The sequence below is a fragment of the Psammomys obesus genome, unplaced genomic scaffold, assembly GCF_907164565.1.
Source record: "Psammomys obesus unplaced genomic scaffold, mPsaObe1.curated_primary_1811, whole genome shotgun sequence".
NCBI classification, from domain to species: Eukaryota; Metazoa; Chordata; class Mammalia; order Rodentia; family Muridae; genus Psammomys; species Psammomys obesus.
The window spans coordinates 26,923,377-26,943,577 of record NW_026596117.1 but is presented as its reverse complement, the minus strand read 5'-3'; the positions used below and the strand labels follow the sequence as shown (position 1 = coordinate 26,943,577).

The window sequence follows — 20,201 nt, the reverse complement described above, 5'->3', positions numbered from 1 at the left end:
AAGGAAGGAAGGAAGGAAAGAAAGAAAGAAAGAAAGAAAGAAAGAAAGAAAGAAAGAAAGAAAGAAAGAAAGAAAGAAAGAAAGAAAGAAAGAAAGAAAAAGAGGAGAAATGACAGAAAATTTAAAACCATCTTTCTAAGTTCAAACTGGACATTACACATCTAAGCTTTTGTGAGTCGTATTACAGAAGTGGCAACTGCCAGACGACGTAGAAATAACAATTTCAGCAGCTCCGTTTGACATTCTAAAAAGGATGAAGAAAAGCAACAACCCGCTGTGGGCTTTGCTTTATCTTCAAAAATAAAAACTAATCTTCAATAAAGTGAAATCAAACAAAACAAGACACAGAAGCAGGAGTCGTTTTGTTCAGGAAGACAGAAATAAACCATCTTAAGATGCTGCTCTGGTCTCGCTTCCACACTGAACAGCAGAGCCCTAGCCCTCAGTCTCTGAACGGTAACGAAGTGGGACCCGACTTAAAGCGAAACAACAGAGAGTGTGCCCTGCTATGCACAAAGCAGAAGTGCGCACTGCTTCAGACTTGCTGCTAAAGCTGGCAGTAAATCATGTAAATAAATCACTGACATAAACTTAACTCAGAGAGCAAGCCTCTCCTCCCGGGCACATGTGCACCTGTGCTGACCCTCACGACCACACGCCCTTACTAAGCCCTTATTTCGTGGATGCTTTGAGGAGTCCTTGGGAGAACTGAAAATGGAAATTGTCATTATGAATAACAGGTTTCTGCTAAGTGTGTTTTACATAGTACCTGCCGTCTTCCTCCAGCAGCAAGCAAGCTTGTGGTTTACATTTCCTACAGGGCCTCATTCTCACAATAACTGGTTGCTAGTGAACTCAGCTGTTTTCATATGACCCAGAGAAATGGCACCTTTCTAAGTTCACTGTCTGCCTAGAATGGACCATTTCCATCACTGTTAACACTTTCTAATGAAGCCCCCAGATAATAGTAAGTCATAATTGTAGCTGGGAGCAGTGGGGCACACCTGTGTTCCCAGAACTTGAGGCAGATGCAAGCAGATCTTTGTGAGTTTGAGGTCAGCCTGGTCTACCAAGAGAGTCCAGGACAGCCAAGGCTACACAGAGAAATCCTGTCTCAAAAAACCAAAAAAAAAAAAAAAGGTCTTAATTGTAGTATTTAAAAATTGAAGTATAAATCTGAGTTAGCCAGAAGGAGTTACAGAAGCTTTTCCATTGAAAAAGGCCAACAGGAAGATTGCTTGAGTAAGAAACCAGCATGAGCAGCAGAGAGGACCTTCCTTGATCCTGCTCCACCCTGACAAAAGAGATATCCACACAACCAGTCAGTGTTATCCTCTCTGGCAACATTTGTGGGATCCATTTCCATTTCTCAGGAACATAGCTCACTGCACCCTTTATCCAATGAGTGTGGAAATTGCACGCATGTCTGTTACCTTGCATCTGATCATCTTTCTGAAGCCTAGAGGGTTTCAGAAACGTAGAGAAACAAGGCACAGTTTGTGCCACAGCCTCTATAGAGGTACTCCCAATCTCTGCAGGTTGGGACCATCAGCAAAATATAACAGGAATGGTGATAAGGCCCCATTCTACCCCCTGGCTGGAGTAAGAAGAGGGACAAGACCTTCTTCAATGTGACAATGACAGACATGTCACTGGGGACTTTGGGTAGCACCAGGATTGAGCCTCAATACCCTGAATACGAAGCTGACGATGTTAACTGCTACACTAGATGCCCCACCCCCACTCTTGTCGTGCCCAGTCCAGCAGAGAAAAGTAAAATATCAACCCCTCATGCTTGAACACCACAAACATCTCATTATAAGAATAAGGTGATTTGGATTGCCAGTCTAGCTCAGGAGATAAAGATAGTGGTCTGATGACCTCAGTTCAATCTCTAGAGCCCTCCTGGCAAAAGAACTAACTCCCCAAAATTGTTCTCCAATGTCCCATCACATGCCATGCCAGGATGATGCTTGTGTAACTTGCAGACCCAGAGAGGAGACCTGTACTGACATTGGGTAAAATCCACAGATGCACGAGAGCAATGGAAACTGTGGTCAGGGCTGGGTCTTACCTGATCTAGGATTAGGTCCACGGGCATGCAGGGAGCTCTACAGCACAGTGAAGGAAGCTGGGCTGCAGAGAGGGACTCTAATGTGTCCTCAAGCAAATCCACAGGAGTAGGGAGTCCCACAACTCCCACACAAGGCTGCAGAGCCAAGCAGGAGGTCAAAGTTGACCCAGGACAGAGCCTGACACTCAAGGGAAAGTAAAGATAAAGTCACTGGCCTAGGTACCAATCCCAAAGAGAAAAAGACACCTCAACTCTGCTTAACTCAGTCCTCTCCTGAACATGGGAAATACATCTACCAAAAGAGACTGATGAGTTAAATTTTAAGAAGATAAGAAAGAAACAAACAATAAATTAATATTCTTGATGTTCAAGTCCCAGTATAGAAACACAAAAAAACCAAATCTATTAAAAGAAATCCCAATCCTAGTACTGGAGGCATTGAGAAGAGATCAGATCACAAATCTATAGTCAAAGCAGAAAATATATACAGCAAAGAAAGTATATTGAACACTGCAAGATAGAAATACCCAATCACATATAAAGGCAAGTTCACTGGAGCAGCAGACACTCAGCAGAAACCTTAAAAGGCAGGCAGGTTTAGCACGATATAGTTCAAGCTCTGAAAGCCAATGATTTCTTACCCAGAATACCGTACACAGCAACACTATCTCTCACAATTGAAGGAGAAAGGAAAACTTCCACGATGTAAACAAAGCTAAAGGAATTTATGACTTATTAGTCAGGCCTACAGAGATAGGTTAAAGACTCCTCTGGGTGAAGAGAAAGGCAAATACATCCAACAAGCTACAGGAAAGAACAAAGCAGATGAACGGCAGTTACACGGAGGCTGGATGCAAAAACCCAAACACTACAAAATCAAAGTTAAACAAGATGGGATGTAATACACACCTTTTGATAACTCCAAATATCAATTGTGTCGATTGCCCCAATCAAAAGACACAGTCCAGCAGACTCCATTGAAAAGTGATCTGTCTCTTTGCTACCTCCAAGAAAGGAGGTATGTCTTCATCAAATATGGTGTCAACTTTAGGGTGAAGGGCTGGGAAGGGAATTCCACGCAAATGAAACCAAGGAAAAAAAAAAGCAACTCTCACTGTTCTAACACATGACAAACTAGACTCAAGTTAGAACCAGGCCTAAGATACAAAGAAGGCCACTTTGTACAGATCAGAAAACAACTAATCCATGAAGAGCATATTGCCATTCAAATCATGTGACACACTGAACACGGTGCATCTGAAGTCATAAGACAAGCACTACCAGATATAATGACAGATAAGTCCTTCCACATTCAGGTAAGAGGACCTCATTACCCTGCTCTTAACAAACAGGTCATCCGTTAACATATCCCTTTTAGGATGATAGTAGTATCGTGATATCAAAAACCAGGTAAGACATAACAACAACAAAAAGGAAATTAGAGGGCAATTTTCCTCATGATCATATTTGCAAAATTCATCAGTAAAATACTTGCAAGCCAAATACATGTGCACATCAAAAAGACTGTTCACCATGAGCAAAGTCAACTTAATTCCAATGGCACAGGATGGCACAACATTTCCAGATCGGTAAATGTAATCCAACACAGAAGCAGACTCAAGAACAGAAATCTCAGGATCATCTTTATAGACGCAGAAATGGCTTTTGACAAAGTCCAGCTTGGCTTTATAACAAAAACCCTGAAAAGACTAGGAAGGAAAAAAATATATATGAAAGGCTATATTGCAACAAACCTGTAACCAACATTATAACAAATGGAAGAAATCCAAAGCATTTTCACTAACATGGTATGAGTATTCACTCTCCTTATTTAATATAGTGCTTGAAGTATTGGCTGAAACAACTAAGACAAGACAAGAAAATGAAGGAGATATTAATAAGAAAGCAAGAAACTGAACCATCCCTATTTTTAGATGAGGTAATACTTGAGACCCTAAAGACTTCATCAGAAAACTCTTAGAGCTGATAAATATTTTCAGCAAGGTGGCAGGATTAAAAAATGCTCAACCTCACTGAGCATGGTGGTGCATGCCTGTAACCCCAGCACTCAGGGAGGCAGAGGCAGGAGGATCTCTATGAGTTAGAGGCCAGCCTGGTCTACAAAGCGAGTCCAGGACAGCCAGAGCTACACAGAGAAACCCTGTGTCTAAAAACCAAAAACAAACAAACAAACAAAGTTCAGCCTCACTAGATTGATGAGTGCAAATTTTTTACCTTGCCTTCTTCTACCTTGCCCCTGTCAGAATCATTGACATTAAAACCAAAACCAAAACAAAAGCAAACAGTAACAAACACTGGTGAGGCTATGAACGTAGGGGAACCCGCAAGCACTGCTAGATGCAAAGTGGTCCAGCCACCATGGAAATCACTATGGAGGCTCTTCAGAAAACAAAAATATAGACCACGTGACCAAGCTCGACCACTCCGAGGTGGACTCCAAGTGAACACATCACAGAGAAAGCTGAACATTCATGTTCACTACTGCTAAGATAGAAAACTAGCCTAGATGCCCACCAGGAGGGCATGAGCAAACAAAGCATGGCATGCTTTACACAGAAGACTGAAGGTCTGTCATCCACAGGGAAACTGAGGCAACTGACCAGTAATCATGTTGGGTGAATCAAACCAGTCTCAAAAAGACAAGCATCTCATGTCTTTCCTCATTTGCACTTTCTGGACTTTGCATAGATACATAAAATCATGTCTATGACATAAAGACATAAGCAAAATTGCTAAGGAAACAAAGAGAGGAGAGACGAGAACAGAGAGAATGCACTCAGAGGGCCTCACATAATTGACTGGATGTCTTTGGGTAGCCCAGTGTCTTGTGCAATAAATATTCACCAACTAAAACCCTAAAATATATTTTAAACTTTTAAAAACTCTCCCAGCACTCAGGGAGGCAGAGGCAGGTAGATCTCTGTGAGTTCTAGGCCAGACTGGTCTACAAAGCGAGTCCAGAACAGCCAAGACTACACAGAGAAACTCTGTCTCAAAAAACCAAAACCAAACAAACTAAAAAATAATTAAAAAAAAAAGTTTAAAAACTCTATTGAGCATTGTTATCATTTCCCCCAATTCTTGCCCTGTGGTTTAGGCATGCGTGTGTCTCAGTGTTTCATCTGCCAGGCTCCTGGGCTTATGACTTATATTTAATGTCTCTTTGCTGCTAGTTACAAGAATATACACCTATGGTGGTATGGTAAGAAAAAAAATTTTAGTTTCTTAAGTAAAAATACATTGGTTATTGCTTTTTCAATGTATTGCTGAATCAGTTACTAATTCACCTTTATAAACATTTTAAAAAATAAGTTATTTATCTCCAAATGCCTTTTTTATTGTTACACATCTAGGAACTCATGCCATTTGTATCTCCTTATAATTATGAGCTTCTTCCTAATAAGTGGCAATGCATGAAATCCAACACCATCGTCAGTCAACTGCTTGTAAACATTTTCTTCTGAACAGAAACATAAAATAAAAACAAAATCTGAGATACAAACTGCTGAGAAGTGGGTAAAGAAATATAGAGAACTATAAGTATTTGACTGTCTTTTTGATGTTATAAACTCTAGCTACTTGTAGAAAACATATGTTGAAATATATGTAATAAATGCTTTGGATTTATATTTTTTTTCAAAAAGCCAGAAGTGTACTTTATAACTTTCAAAAAAATTAAAAAAAAAAAAACCAGACATTACAGGTGTAAATAAATGAAAGAAAAAAGAAATCCTACAGAAAATGAAGGAAAGCATAGAAAGAGGTAAACGCACCAAAGCATGAAACAGTTCGATATACACGGAAGAATACTTAATAACTGGGAAATGTAAATTGGAAGGCCAGGCAGCACTTTTCAGAGAGATAAACTAAGAAGTTTGCTGATATCCAAGTATATAATGTGCTAGCATGGTAAGTGATGGAGGCGGCAGACTTTCAAGGCACACCTAAGATAAAGTTCAGTTCTCTGTGATGTCTCCTAGATGAACACTTACAGGAGCATGGTGAAGGACGCTGTGGGAACACTATGTACTAATAAATTAAGAGCTCTGGCTGCTCTTCCAGACAGCAAGGTTCAGTTTTCAACCAACACCCTCATGGTACTGAGATTCCTGTTCCAGGAGATCAGATGCCCTCTTGTGGCTCCTTTGGGCACTGCACACATGTGGTGCACATACATACACTCAGGCACACGCATACACATGAAAATTTTTTTTAAATTACAAATAAATAAAATAAAATCTTTCTTTAAAGTTGGAAAAAAGTCAAATAGCCACCAACATGGAACATTTAGTGTAACTAAGATACATTTGACCACAAAAGTTAGAAAGGCTATGATGGGTCTGTCTGTACTGACCTGAAATGATTATAAATACAAAAATAAAAAATGCAGGAAAATACTTTTTCATGATAAAATGTGTTGATATCACCTATGCGATTGCAGATAAGTAAAATGCTTTGGAAAACACAAATGAGTAAGGAACGTACAGAACAATTTCTGATCAGGAAAGTGACAAAAACTTCATATACAAATTCACCTGACATAGCCTCAAATGTTGCTTCAACAAGCACTGAGACACTCGAGTGCATTATAAATGCGACCATTTAGTGCTTGTGACTCAATCAAGCCTCAGCTCCCCTGGCAAGGGGGGAGGGAGATGTGAAAATACGACTCTCAAACACATACTTCATTAGGAAACATGTAGAAAAACAAAAGAAAATATCAAAGACAGACTAAGGAAAAATAAGTACCTGTTTACTTTGAATATTTTTTTTGTTCACATCCTAGTAGCCTAAGAAAAAAACGAATCCGTTTACTTTGAACATTTCTTTTGTTCACATCTTAACGGTCAGCCACGCCAACAATGAGTCACCTGTGAACCATGTCAAGACCGCGTGGCCACAGTTAAAGACTGATAAACATAGAGCTGGTATCGGGCAAGGACAAAGCAGACACCATTCAGAGGCAGCTCTTGGGACAAAGGCTGTGTGGGATGCTCTCTCTTCTGTGTTTCCTGGATCAGAAGGCCAGAGCAGCTGTGGGGATCTGAGTGGGAGCCAAATGGCCAGGTGACTCAACAGTAACAGCCTTGTCTCTCTAGGCATCGTCTCTCAGCAGTCTTAGCATGTGCCCAGGAGGAAAAGAGCCAGCTCCTATCAGCTGGGAACACACACATATTAAGAGTTGATTGGGGGGGTAGCTTTGTTGTTTGTTTGTTTCTTTGTTTTTAATGTTGGCTGGCAAAGAAGGTTGAGGGGAGCTGACAAGTGAGCAAAGCGAAATTCCCCCACAATGAGAAAGGAAGACTGTGACAGAAAAATCTGTGTGATGGGCAAGCGCTCTCTTTGGGAATAAGGTCCTTTGTAGTAAAGAGCAAGCACTTATGTGTTTACTATCATTATCAAATTATCTTTAAGAGTAAGCAGCAACAGTGCTGGTTAGATAGAAGTGGGACTTCAAATATGGGCTCCTAACCTAAAGGCAAAGGGCAAATGCACATTCTTGTAGACAGGAATAAAGAGCTACGTGATTTCCTACCTTGTCACCAGCCAACCACTAGGCAAGAGCAAACAGAATTGTGAACTTGTCAACTGTTTGACTAACTGACCAAAATTTTGGAGAAGGAATAACACCCGCATGTGTTATTGTAGAGATAAGTCACAGGAGCTAAAAGCTTCCTTGCAGAACACTAGCTCTCACTGAGAGCTGCGTTTTGTCCCAAGATGGAAATGTTGGGAAGAATGGAAGGTGACAGTAAAGTAGAGAGCCTGAACCCAGATGCAGGGACAAGCAGGTGGGAGCGCGGTGGCCACAGCACAGGAGACAGGGCATGGGGCAGCAAGGCAAGCCTGAGGATGGGTGGGTTTGGACTGTCTACCTCAGCTGCGAGGGCTCTGTCAGCACCCGACATCCTTCCTCTAGATTGCTTGGTGCCAACCAAGTGTGTGTGAGACTTGGGAAGGGCTGCACTCTTCATGGATATTTTTTGGGGAAAGTGACTAGTTGGATAGATGATGGGCGGAGACACAGACAAACCAGCAAAGGAATTAACAGCACCCTTCTTCCTCCATGTTCTTTAACATCAGCCATTCAGAAGCAATGTTCTACTTAGAATATTCACTAGAGGTGGTCCCAGCTGGCATCTCCACACTGCATGTAAAGGTCTGATTCGCCAGAGACACCCTTGACACACACCCTGGGAAGTCTGGGTGGTGGTATTCTTCACAGGCTCGCTACGACACCAAGGCAATTAGGATAATTAATAGCAACTAGAACTCATTGATTAAAAATTAAATTACCACAATTGGGTATCTGCAGGTTTGCCAGGGGGGTGTTGTTGCTGCTTTCATTGAGGCAGTACAAATCCTGAGTGTCGGGGCTGGATTTAGTCTCCTGAAGAGTCTTGATCCACATAATCTCACAGGAACACGTGAACGGATTGCCCACCAGGATCCTACATGGAACAGAAACGCAACCCGATCAGGCTCCCACTTGACGTTCAGTTTCGCCTTAGGAATGACGATCACGAATGACGACGGGAGGAATATTTCCTAGCTGCCAACCTTTGAAAGTCACACCCACCTTCACGGCGTAACAGTGCTTTACTATTCACTCCATTGTCTAATACTGCTGTGCTGTTGTTACGTGCAAACAAAACAGTGGAGGCTAAAGATAGCAAAGAGATGCAGAACTTTGCAGATCATGTAGGAAAACAGATCTGCACAAACACGGCTATGACAGAGCATCTCATGGCAGGGAAGGGTGCTGTTCTGTACTTAAGTGAAAATGCCAACGATAATTTTTCTTTTCTTTTTATTTTTGAGACAGGGTTTCTCTGTTTAGCTCTGGCTTTCGTGGACTTGCTTTGTAGACTAGGCTGGCCTCAAGCTCAAAGAGATCTGCCTGCCTCTGACTCCCCAGAGCTGGGATTAAAGGCCTGCACCACCATGCCTGGTCACCAATGGTAATTTCTTAGAAGCATTGACACACCTATGTCTGATCAGGCTGGAGATCTAAGAGTTCTCACTTCAGTGGGGGAGCACAATCATATTGTGTCCTTTTAAAATGAAATGGGAGACAGGAGTCTGGGGCTGAGGAGCGAGGACCAGGCAGCTGTCTCTCTTTGCCTTTCTGCATCATGCAACCAGAGTCCTTTTCAGTCGTGCAAAAAAGTTGAGGGCAGAAGCTGGACGGGAGAGAGATAGAGAACACATATGCACATCCTCCACCCAGGGAGCATTTCAGAGGGTGAGACACTGGGCTCCCCAGCTAAGCTGTGCAGGATACGAAGGTGTGCAGAAAGACACACCTCCAGCCAGCCCTCAGCAATGCTGTCTGGACTTGTACATACTACAGTGGGTGGAGGAGGAAGTGTTCAAGAAGGAAAACAATAACCACGGGGGAGGGGGAGGAATCTTTAATGCTTATTTATAATGCTCAGTGGCCTATTTAAGATGAATTCCATTTATGATAATGAACCTTTAAATGAGGCCATTTTCAATCGTTACATAGACTCTGCCTAGCATTAACCGCAATACTTAAGATTTCCCGAGGACAGGACCTGGCTTTGCAGCATCATTTACTCCTGTGGTTTTCTGATTGCGTTCTAAGAATCTCAGCGGTCCCCGGAGACTTTTCTGTGAGTTTCACAGGGGGAAATGTGGTCAGGGTAGACCGGTTTAATTTGTATCTGCTCACTCATCTCCAAATATCCCGCCAATATCAAAATAGGATTTGATGCCATGAGACATGGAATCTGAGGCAGAAAAGTCCCATCATTGGCTCAAACTCACATCACCCAAGATATTTCCTAGAGCTCTGAGCACACAAATAGCTGAAGTCTTTCTAAAATGAGGCTGTAATTAAATAAGCCGAGATGCTTCAGTTACGAAGCCGGGGTGTTCACATGGCCCAGAGCCCCTGGTGGAGAGCTGGCCCCTTCCTCCAGGGTGTCACAGGGCCACACAGCCCCACTGGAGAGCTGCTCCTTTCATGTGATGGTCTCATTGATTTGCCCAGGCACCAACCTCTCCCACTAAAGGATGGAATCCTAGACACAAACTTCCCTCCTTCACTCTAATGGGTAACGCACTCGAGAAGTGAGCTGTTGGACAACGCTGCCAATAGAATTTTGAAACGTGAACTGGAAAGCAGAACTCTAACCATTAGCCTATCCAGGAAGTGTTATGCAGCAGCACCCAACACCTTTGCCTAGAGTTCCGTGTTCTGCGTCGCTCACCTGCCTTTGGGGTGTCCCATCCCGTCCTGTGTTAGGAATGCCAAAGGCAAACGAAACGGCTCGCTCACATGTGGAAGCTAACTGAACTGGCCTCATAGCCATAAGGTAGTGGTTTCTGGAGGCTGAGAACAGTGGTGGGAAGGGGCAGGGAGACAGCCTGGCCTGGCAACTGGGTACGAAGCCACAGTTAGATAATGGCAGTCACAGCATTTTGCAATGGAGCAGGCTTACTATTAATCGGTAATTAATGTGAATTATTTACTCAATATTCATCGATAATTTATATTTCAAAATAGGTAGAAGAAAACAATTTGAGCACTGAAAGTTTGAGACCATGATGGATATATGCATATATGTCTACCTATGTATCCATTCTTATATGTATAAACATTGACTGTCACGCTGTACTAGCATAAATTTAAAGTAACTTAAGGAAGTAGACACTGGTGCTTCAACTCCCTGAAGCTAGCTCATTCCCAATAATTGCCAGTTGTCAAGACTCTCACCATGTAACCTTTTCCTGCTTGGAAATTTGTGACCTCTCCGCTGGGAGTGTCTGCATGACCTGCTCGAGCAGAGTGTAGGATTCTCTTTACAAAGATGCCCTGTGTGCCCTCCTCCTTTTGGCGTTAACTTGGGAACCATGCCATCACCCCAGACTCTTCTCCAGTCTGTTAGACAAAATCCCTACGCACCCCACAATCCACAGCTGACTACTTCCCCACCCATTCCCACACACAGTATCTTCAGAAACCAGACCTGCAGTCAGGCTCTGCTGGGTGTGGCTATTTCTGGCAAGATGGCTCCCTATTGGTTGAAGCAAAATGTCCTCATCTTTCTCCAAGCCCTGGCTGAGTTGCTCCCCAGCCATCTCTGTGGATGTGGCAAGGAGTTCCCACTCAGTGCAGCCAGCACTCAGATGGAGCTGCCGCATGTGCTCACACGTCAGCCTTGGAGGCTCGGGTCCCACTGTGGCAACTTGTCTAGGGGACTTGGTCCTGGTACTCAGAGCTCAAGCCACCTCTTAGCCCCATCACTGTCTGGAACAACAGCAAGGTGGGGACAGGAACTGTCCCAGATGGGAGGCAGAATCACGGCCCAGTTCCACTTCTCTGGCCTCTGGGAGCAGGGCAGCGGCCCTGGAACCCTCTTCCTTTACCCTGAGCTGTAAAGCTTCATTAGGAAACTTCAGTCCCCCCTCTGGCTTTTGATGTGTGATGATGTGGAATATGACAACCTCCCCCCATTCCCCTGACTTTCCCAGAGAAGAAAATAAACACTGAGAATAGACTTCTTTAAAGTGACTTGTTTAAGTCAATGCTTCTTCCCAATCCCCTGAGCCCTGTCCTTCCAGGCCCACAAGCCTTGGGGTCCCTTCAAGCACCCCACCTCATCAATAGCAGCCTTTCATGTCGCCCTTGTGGTGACTACCCCAAGGAGTGAGGACACAGAGATGTTGACTATCAGCCATAAAATGTCTCGATGTTCTTTCTATCACTTTACAGCAGAGGAGATTGGGACATAAGTATAAATATCTAACATAGTGGTAGGCCTTAAAGAACAGGTGAGGGAGATGGTGTGTAAGGAAATGACCTCTCTGCCTGGGCTGACTCTACCTAAGGGCTGACGACAAAGCTGAAGGTGTTACCCACTATAAGTTCCTCTTTGATGAACAGGCTTTATTTTAGGGCTTGGGTAAAATAAGAGCCAGACGAGATGAAATATAAGACTACTTTAACACAAAACTCCCTGCTGCTTTTTTTTTCTCTTTTCCCTCTATTAGAAAATAAATTATTTATGTAAAAACAACATTCAACTGATCATAATGACATATAATTGAGACTGAGATTTTAATCACCCAACTGGGGCAGAACTGGAGAACTCATTTTCAAGAATTTTGATGCAACATAAACTTGCAATGATACTCATTTAAAAAAAATACTTAATTATCCTTTCTTTTGAAAATTTCCTCCCAAATGCCAGACAAAATCATTACTTACAGCTCAGACAAGTCAAGGTGGCGGAAATGCTTCCTAGACAAACTCGTCAGCTTGTTTCGTGTGAAATTACTGAAAGAAATCAGATACATTAGGTGTGAATTTAAAGGTTATGATTTCAGAATTGTGTGCTCAAATAGAGATTTCATTTTCAAAGTCTAATTTTCTTGGATTGGGGTTCACAGGTTCCTTGGGCCCAATTGTGTCTCTTACCTGGAAAGATAACTTTCTGAGGTCCCTGCCTCTCTTATGGTTCATGTAGACTATGAAAGAGTGTACACTTATCAGAGTCTATTTTCACTATCTTTGTTTCACCGAAAAGCTTATGTTTCACATGCTAATCGAAAGTCCACTCCTCGGCCTAGTGGAGATCCTGACGCTTTGAACATTTAAGTGGGGAACATATAACAAAGTATCCCTTTATAACCTCATGTGAGGGGGGGAGAGGCTCTAAAACTGAAAAGCATCTTGAACATTTTGAGGTACATGACAAACAAAATTTGGAATAGACAGAATTTAAACTGTCTTTCCGGGAAAGAACACACCTGCTGACTGAAAGCACTTGGTGGGACGATTGACATGTGACTTTATGAGCAAGTAACCCCTTGAAGAGAAAAGGGTAAAAACTGGGGAACAGAGTGTGTGCCAGGCTTTACCTTGAGCTCTCCAGAAACACAGCTACTTTATATTTAAACAAACCAATGGAAAGATGCTCTACCCATGACAGGAGGGGTCAGGGGAGGGCAACCTTATGAATTTCCTGGTGTGTTCCAAATAGGCTTTTTTTTTCCGTCAGATGGATGGGCATTTGATTTGAGCATGATCACTGGGATGGGAAACTCCCAGCCATCATTGATCCTGGCAGCTGAATTTGTTTACCACTTAAACTGAAAGTTCCTGAGCCTCTGAACATTTTATTTTTGACAAGTAACAAAAGTGGAGAATGAACAGCTACTTCCACAAAAAGAGCCAAGACCCCGCCTGCAAGGATCTTTGTGTCTTGCTCTCATCCAGGAAAGCAGGTACCTAAGGTGGATGAGACAGGCCTAGAAGAATGGCAATCCTGGCCCTGCCCTGAACCTGAGACCAGCATGCTATGTCAGCTCAGTGACTTCTCAGACCTCTTCAGAGAGGGCCCGGGGCCCAGGAGCTGAAGCATGACCTAACAGTGTAAGCTGGTGAATGGCTTGGAACTCAAGAATGGGTGTGTCCACCCAGTGGAAAGCCCCCAGGGAGATTTCCACCCACCTGCACCACTGACAGGAGGATGTCCTCGTGCCTTGTAAGCTTGTATCATTTCCCTTCACGCTAGCACTTTGTGCTCGCCCACAGGAAATGGTATCCCACATGAAAATATAATCCACAGGGAAGTTGTAAGGCATGCCTATGTGGGTCTTTTCTTTTGGAACGGGAATTAAGAATGGTTTCCGTGGACACCACAGCAGAAGCCTCTGCCTGTCTTTAAGGCTCAGACATGTTCCTACTCACCACAAACCCCAATCTTTCTAAAAAAGAAAAAGATCTGCCCCCCCCATAAATAAAAGTAGAGGGATGAGAACAGAGGAAGAGAGTGGAGAGAGTGGGGGGGATGAGAGGAGAGGAAGAGAGAAAAAGGTAGAGAGCAGGAGAGAGAGAAAGCAAAGGCAGGGAAGGAGACGCTTTCCCCATCAGTTCCTTGCTGCCCTTTGGAGCAGCGCTCCTGTCAGCTCTGTGCTACCCTCCCTGGAAGCAGCTGCTCTGTTGGGCTGCCAGCGGCATAGTGCAGCGTGGGGTTACGGGCCAAAGAACAAGATGAGTTTTATGAAGCATACTTAGGAATGGGGCCAAAAGCCAAAAAGGAGGAAGAAGGAAGAAAAAAAATCAACAATCCTCTTACTGTTTGATTGTAAAACTTTGCTAAGAGCCTAATTAGCACCTCGGCAAAGCCCCTGGAAAACACAAATGCTGGCTTTTCTCACAGTCCCTGGGGCTTTAGGGGCTGGGCAGCAATTAAAGGCATACATTCGGAGACCAGTTCCTGATGGTCACTGTGTGAGGATAACGCGGACCAGGCAAACTGAGGCAGAGGGGAGCCAGGGTTAAACAGACGCGGTTAAACAGACCCATCTTTCCCACATTTCTGTATAGTTAAGGGAGCTCAGAGTGACCTTCAGGCCATCTCAGGGCTGCAGAGAGACAGCTTTAAGCGCAGGTTTCTTCAATTGCCACATGCACCTCACTGTGTTGATAACTGAAGTCAGTGCAGTTTGCTTTCAGGATATCCAGGCAAAACGAGCTGGTCCCTGGGGTCCTCATCCCAAGCAGAGGCTGGGACAGAAGACTGACTCCTTCTCCACATCCCTACCATCCTCCAAGGCTACTGGATTCCCTCTCGTGCTGTGGCTAGGAAGAGCCTCCTTCTTTACCTGGATGTGGATGTGTGACGCTCACTGGCATCTCGCCACTCTTCCTGATGGTCTGAATGCTTGCCTAATTTCATTGTGTCATGTTACTTGACAATAGCTACACACATCAATAGAGTTTCTGAAGTGTGATCAATTATTGGCTCCTGATTGTAGCCTGGTGAAGAAACTATACAGAATAATCTATCCCTCTGGAGTGAGACAGATACATGAAGCTAGAAAACCATTAAAATTGTTCTATTATACAGCAACATACACACACAAAGTATATCAATAAAACTACAGTTAGCCACGGCCCACTGTTCTTATTGGAACATCAGCCCCCCATGGAAACAGAATGCACATAATGCAACGGCTGAGCAATTTGGTTCTAGGGTTATCTGTAATGAAAATTCAAAAACTTATCTGTGGAGGTCATTAATTACTGCTAAGAGGTTGCTGTGGGACGTTTTCCCATTCTTCTCCTGTCATGGTTGTGCCACTAAGAGCTACACACACATCAAGAGTGACCCAGCAAACCGACCCAGACAGGCTGTCAAGAAGTGTTTCAAGAAAATGTGTTTTAAAATGTGCCCAGAGTTTTATCCCGGGTTTGCAGAATGTTTTATATCTTAGAAAGTGGCTTCATTATTCCTGTCACATATAAAATATGAACTCCTGATAATGACTTTATGAAATTAAGGTCTTCAGTAATATCAACACATCTCCACAGAGCATCCAGGCCGGCTGCTTCAAGACAATAAATTCTTTAATAACCGGCATGGAAATCAGCCGGGGAACTGTTTTCCCCAGGGAGGGAAAGGGGACAGATGTTTCAAGATGATGGTGGTGGCAGAAATTTTGTCTTCTTTACTCCTGTCTTAAGAACGTGGTGAGGAGTTAGCTGGCTGATTAAGTGTCAGAGCTCCCTTAAACCAGAATTTTGCCTATGTACTGAAAGCATACGCATCATTCTACTCAAGTGAAGTATCTATGCAAGTGAGACCCTGCAAGTAAACAGCAAACTATGAAATGCTGAAGAGACCATTGTGAAGAGAATTTGGTCAACAAGAACCAGGGAACAGTAGAAGATTCCCATCAGAAACTCACGGTGTGAGGGAGTCTGAGTTTGGGGGCAGGGCCACGGACATTTCTGTCTTTTGGGTTATCCGCTTAATAGAATATCTCAGGAAAGCCATAATTTATTGACTTGATGGTACCACTGAGGGGACTCAGCAGAAAACCATGTATCTGCTGCATTTCCAGTTGAAGTTGGTAGCATGACTTGGAAGAGAAGCAGTCCTTACAATAAGAGCCATCTGACCCTTTAGCATATACAGTGATTGATTTTTTCCCCTATTTTTGTCAATTCACAGCACATGCTGTTGAGAAAATGAAGGTTCAAATAGTCCTATTATAAAGGGAAAAGCAATAGTAATTTTTATTTCCTTAAACCGTCCAAGGCCAAGTCAGCGTCTTGATTAGTTAGCTTGATGTCTTCCAAGGAGTGTGTCTCCATTCCAAAGAAAAGAATCCAGAACTCGGTACAAGGACATCGTTTTCACATCAGAGTCCTTGCCGTTGGCCCAGCGCTCTGTCCAAGATGGAAATGGCCCAGAAATTCATGAAAGGGAATAAACAGGCTGTTCTAAGTCCCCTTCGAAGCCATTCAGAAATCAAACAGAATCAAAGCTAATGTTCCTAAGCTGTTATCACAGCCATGCTAGCTTTTAAGAAGGAGGCTTAGAGTTGGCAGGAAAGGAAAATAAACAAGAGTGAGAAAACGCTGGGTAATCTGGGTCCTGGGAAGCAGACAGGCCAGGGTCTACTCACACGTGCCGCAGGTTGCCATTCTTCAGAAACGCCTTGTAAGCCACAAATTTTAATCCGGAATCCACAATTGTCCTACAAAGAAACACACAGCGGCATTCACATTAAAACAAACTAGCAGATCGCCTACCTGGCCACCTCAGTACACAAAGTCTCTCAGCTAATGTGTGTAAGTGCTCAGTACTCACAGGTTTTTCAGCCCCACGTAAGCTTCAACGTCATCTTCATTGATGATTTCTAACCTTTTCTGATTTGCAATGAAACTGTAACAGAGCAGAAAGGGAATATGGGTGACTCAGAAGGCAGTGGGGAACAGGAGTGAGTGATGGGAGCCTTCCACACAGCCTTACAGCCTTACCAAGCTGTGTAAGGAGCCCCTTCTGCGCACACCAGCTATATAATTCTTCTGTTATCACTGGTTCTCTGGGCATTTCATAAAGTTGGTTTGAATGTGTTGACCACTTCCTCAGCTATCCCTATCCCCAGTGAAGGTAACAGGGTTAAACTCTCTAGAATTCACCATCGATGGCCAGCTCACCAGGTACCTCATCTTTCCTCGCTTCCCTGCCTCAAATCTTCCATTTTCTTCCCCTTTTAAAGGTGCCACCACTTTGTAAAGACGAAAACGTCCTGAAAGTACACCCACTACCACTCAAATGTGTGGCATGCCTGTGATGACAGCCTGGGGAACTGTGAGAAAAGCCACGTGCTCTGCACACTCCAGGAGACCTACTCACTTCCTCCTTTTTTCTCCCATCTTCCTCTCTCTTCTTTTCTTGGCCAGCATCCTCCCCTTCTGCCTTTGTCAGCAACAGTTCCAGGATTTCCTTTGAAGAACCACATTCCACAAGCCCCAGGTGGCCTTAGTGAAGCCCAAACTCTCCTGCCCTGCCCCCAGTGCTTCCAAGTGTAGGCGTTAACTCTAGCTACACAGAGCATATTTCCTTGGCCATTATGATTGGCTGAGAGAGGTGCATGTGACCTCAGCAAGACCAGTGAAACAAGACTTAAGGCTATGACTCCTGGGAGGGAGAAGTCAGGTCTTGCTCATTCTCTGGACTCACAGCTGAAGAATAAAACAAGCCTCGAGCTTCCAACAGGTGAATTCCCCGCCACAAGAAAGAGGGCATCCAAGAATGAAGATAACATGAAGAAGAAAGCTAAGGAGACATAAAAAGGGACAGCATCCTGAAAATACAACTTGGATGTCTGGACATAGCCCTCTCTGAAGTTAGATATTACTGAGCTTGATCTGGAGGTCTGTTGTGTGCAATCAATAAAGTCTCCAGACATGCAGCTCTTAAAACTACCATCCTGCAGTTTTTGTACTCTGCTCTGTAAGACAGCTGTTTAAGTCCCATCTCTATGCAATTGCGTCACAGTCGTAACTGTTTTTAAAATTCTTAATATGCACCACAACTCATAGGTCAGTTAGATGATGTACAGGTGATAGGTGAATGATTGATGGATAGATGGATGTGTAGGTGGATGCTGAGTTGATGGATGGGTACCGATGGTTGGATGATGGACGGATAATGTATGTATGTATATACGTATGTAGGTACATACAGATGGATGGGTGGTGTATGGGTGGATGAACGAGATAATGGACAATAGATGAATAAGGTACGTATTGATGTTTTATAATGACTGAAGATGTATGTATGTATATACAGACGGATGGATGGTGGACGGATGGATGATGGAAGGATAGACAGGCAGCAGTTGCAGTTACAAAGGTACTATGGGAGTCATGGTTGGGTGAATTTTCCTTTGTCATTTAAAAGAAAAACATTCAAACATGTAACACTTTCATTAATACACGAAAGCCAACATACAGCTAGCTGTTCTGTTAACAATGAGTTAAGATGGAAATAAATAACTGGAGTAATGAGACATGGGGGCACACAGCATCTCTGGGTCTCTCTACCCAACAGAAGAAAAAAAAACGACAAGAAGTATGGTAGGGACTTGGGCAAATTATGGCTGAGAAGGTGGCTCAGTGGGTAGGCAGCCTGCTGTGTGAGCTGGGGGAAGCACATGAAAGCCGGCAGCGTGCACATGGAAACTTAATTCCTGGGCTATGGACATAGGCAAACCCATGGGCTCCAGGGCCAGCCACTCTGGATGAAATGGCAAGCTCCAGGTTCAGTGAGGGACACTGTCTGAAAAAATAAGATAGAAAGCAATAGAGAAAGCTGAGACCTGGCCTCCACACAAGCACACAGAGATAAGTGTGCCCTCACACATATGTACAGATAGACTACAGACGATGCACACACTCACACACACACACACACAGATACTCACGTATGTTCATGTACAAGCTCACAAACACACTCACACACACAGATCCATAAAAATAATAGGGAAAGTAGAATCAGGGCACATTAAAATTGAAATTGAATGGCTGAGTATATAAACTACACGAAAACCAAAATTCTTTTAAAAGGAGCCACACAAACACTACATCAAAAACCTCATCTCCAAAACAGGAGGTCAGCAAAGTCTCCACCTCTCAGATTGCTAATGGAGCCAGCCCTCACAGCACACAAGAAGGAAGCCAGCCACCCCTCCCTCCTCCACCAGCCACAGAAGAAGGAAATATTTTAAGACTTGAACTGAATGCTCAATTTTTGACATCAAGTTTTTATAAAATGTTTCAAAATCATCACATTTTGGGGTTTTTCTTCTAAGAATTTCATTGCACTGACATTTTCAGGAAGACCACAGTGACCTCATTCCTCTCAGTGAGTTTACACTCAGACCCGGATTCCAGAGAGCTAAGTATTTTTAGCACTTTCTTTATGCCCCAGCAGCAGGAGAGGAAGAACCAGTGGATTCACCATTAAGGCATCAGGCAAGCCCACCTCCCAATGCACAGTGCCTGCCTGTCATCCTTCTGGAACCCTCTACATTTTGCATTTCTTTCTACAGGGATCAACGCTGCATTCTCCCCAAGAAGACAAAACCACTTGCACAATCTAATCAACATCCACAGCAAAAACATTTATCGTTGCTTCGACCTTTCTTTCAGTTGTTCGTGCCATTTTTAAATGTTTATTTCATTTTAACCCGATATTTAGATTATACATGACCTAGTTGTACTCAGCAACTATACTTGAACAATGATCTAGCAAACAGAGGAAAGAAAAGCAAGGGATGAGACGCTATTGAGCTAAAAACAAAACAAAACAAAACAAAAACTCACAAGACTAAAGAGGCATTAGCTTGGCCAGGCATGTCAGTGCATGCCTTTAATCCCAGCACTTGGAAGAGGCAGGTGGATTGCTGTGAGTCTGAGGCCAGTCTGCTGTGCATAATGAGTTCCAGGACAGCCAATGACATGCAGTGAGACCCTGTCCCATACAAAACGAACAAAACAAAGCCAAGCAAAAATGCTGACTTGTTAGAAGTGTCAAATTTTTATTTTGCAAGTTTTTTTGGTTGCAAACCGTCAAGAAAAAAAGAGGGTAAATTATGTCAGAGACAGATGCACATAAAAGAGTCATAAAGGAGTGAGCAGCTCTCAGCACAGTATGATTATTCTTGGATCTAAGATTAGATCGATTTTTCTGAAAGCCTCTTAAAGGCCATACAAAATTATAAAACTGGTGTGTGTGTGTGTGTGTGTGTGTGTGTGTGTGTGTGTGTGTGTGTG

At 43.4% G+C, this 20,201-nt stretch overlaps 1 protein-coding gene across 4 annotated transcripts in view; it reads right to left on the bottom strand.

Moving 5' to 3' along the window:
• The window catches only part of Ntrk2 (neurotrophic receptor tyrosine kinase 2), a 297,297-nt gene that overhangs the window by 247,793 nt on the left and 29,303 nt on the right, over positions 1-20,201 (bottom strand). For all 4 annotated transcript variants that reach the window (XM_055629282.1, XM_055629285.1, XM_055629283.1 and 1 more), the window contains 4 exons: positions 16,729-16,803; positions 16,544-16,615; positions 12,333-12,401; positions 8,393-8,547 (listed from right to left, as the gene is read on the bottom strand). In XM_055629282.1, coding sequence (XP_055485257.1) covers positions 8,393-8,547; positions 12,333-12,401; positions 16,544-16,615; positions 16,729-16,803 — 371 coding nt within the window. The remainder of the gene's footprint in view (positions 1-8,392; positions 8,548-12,332; positions 12,402-16,543; positions 16,616-16,728; positions 16,804-20,201) is intronic.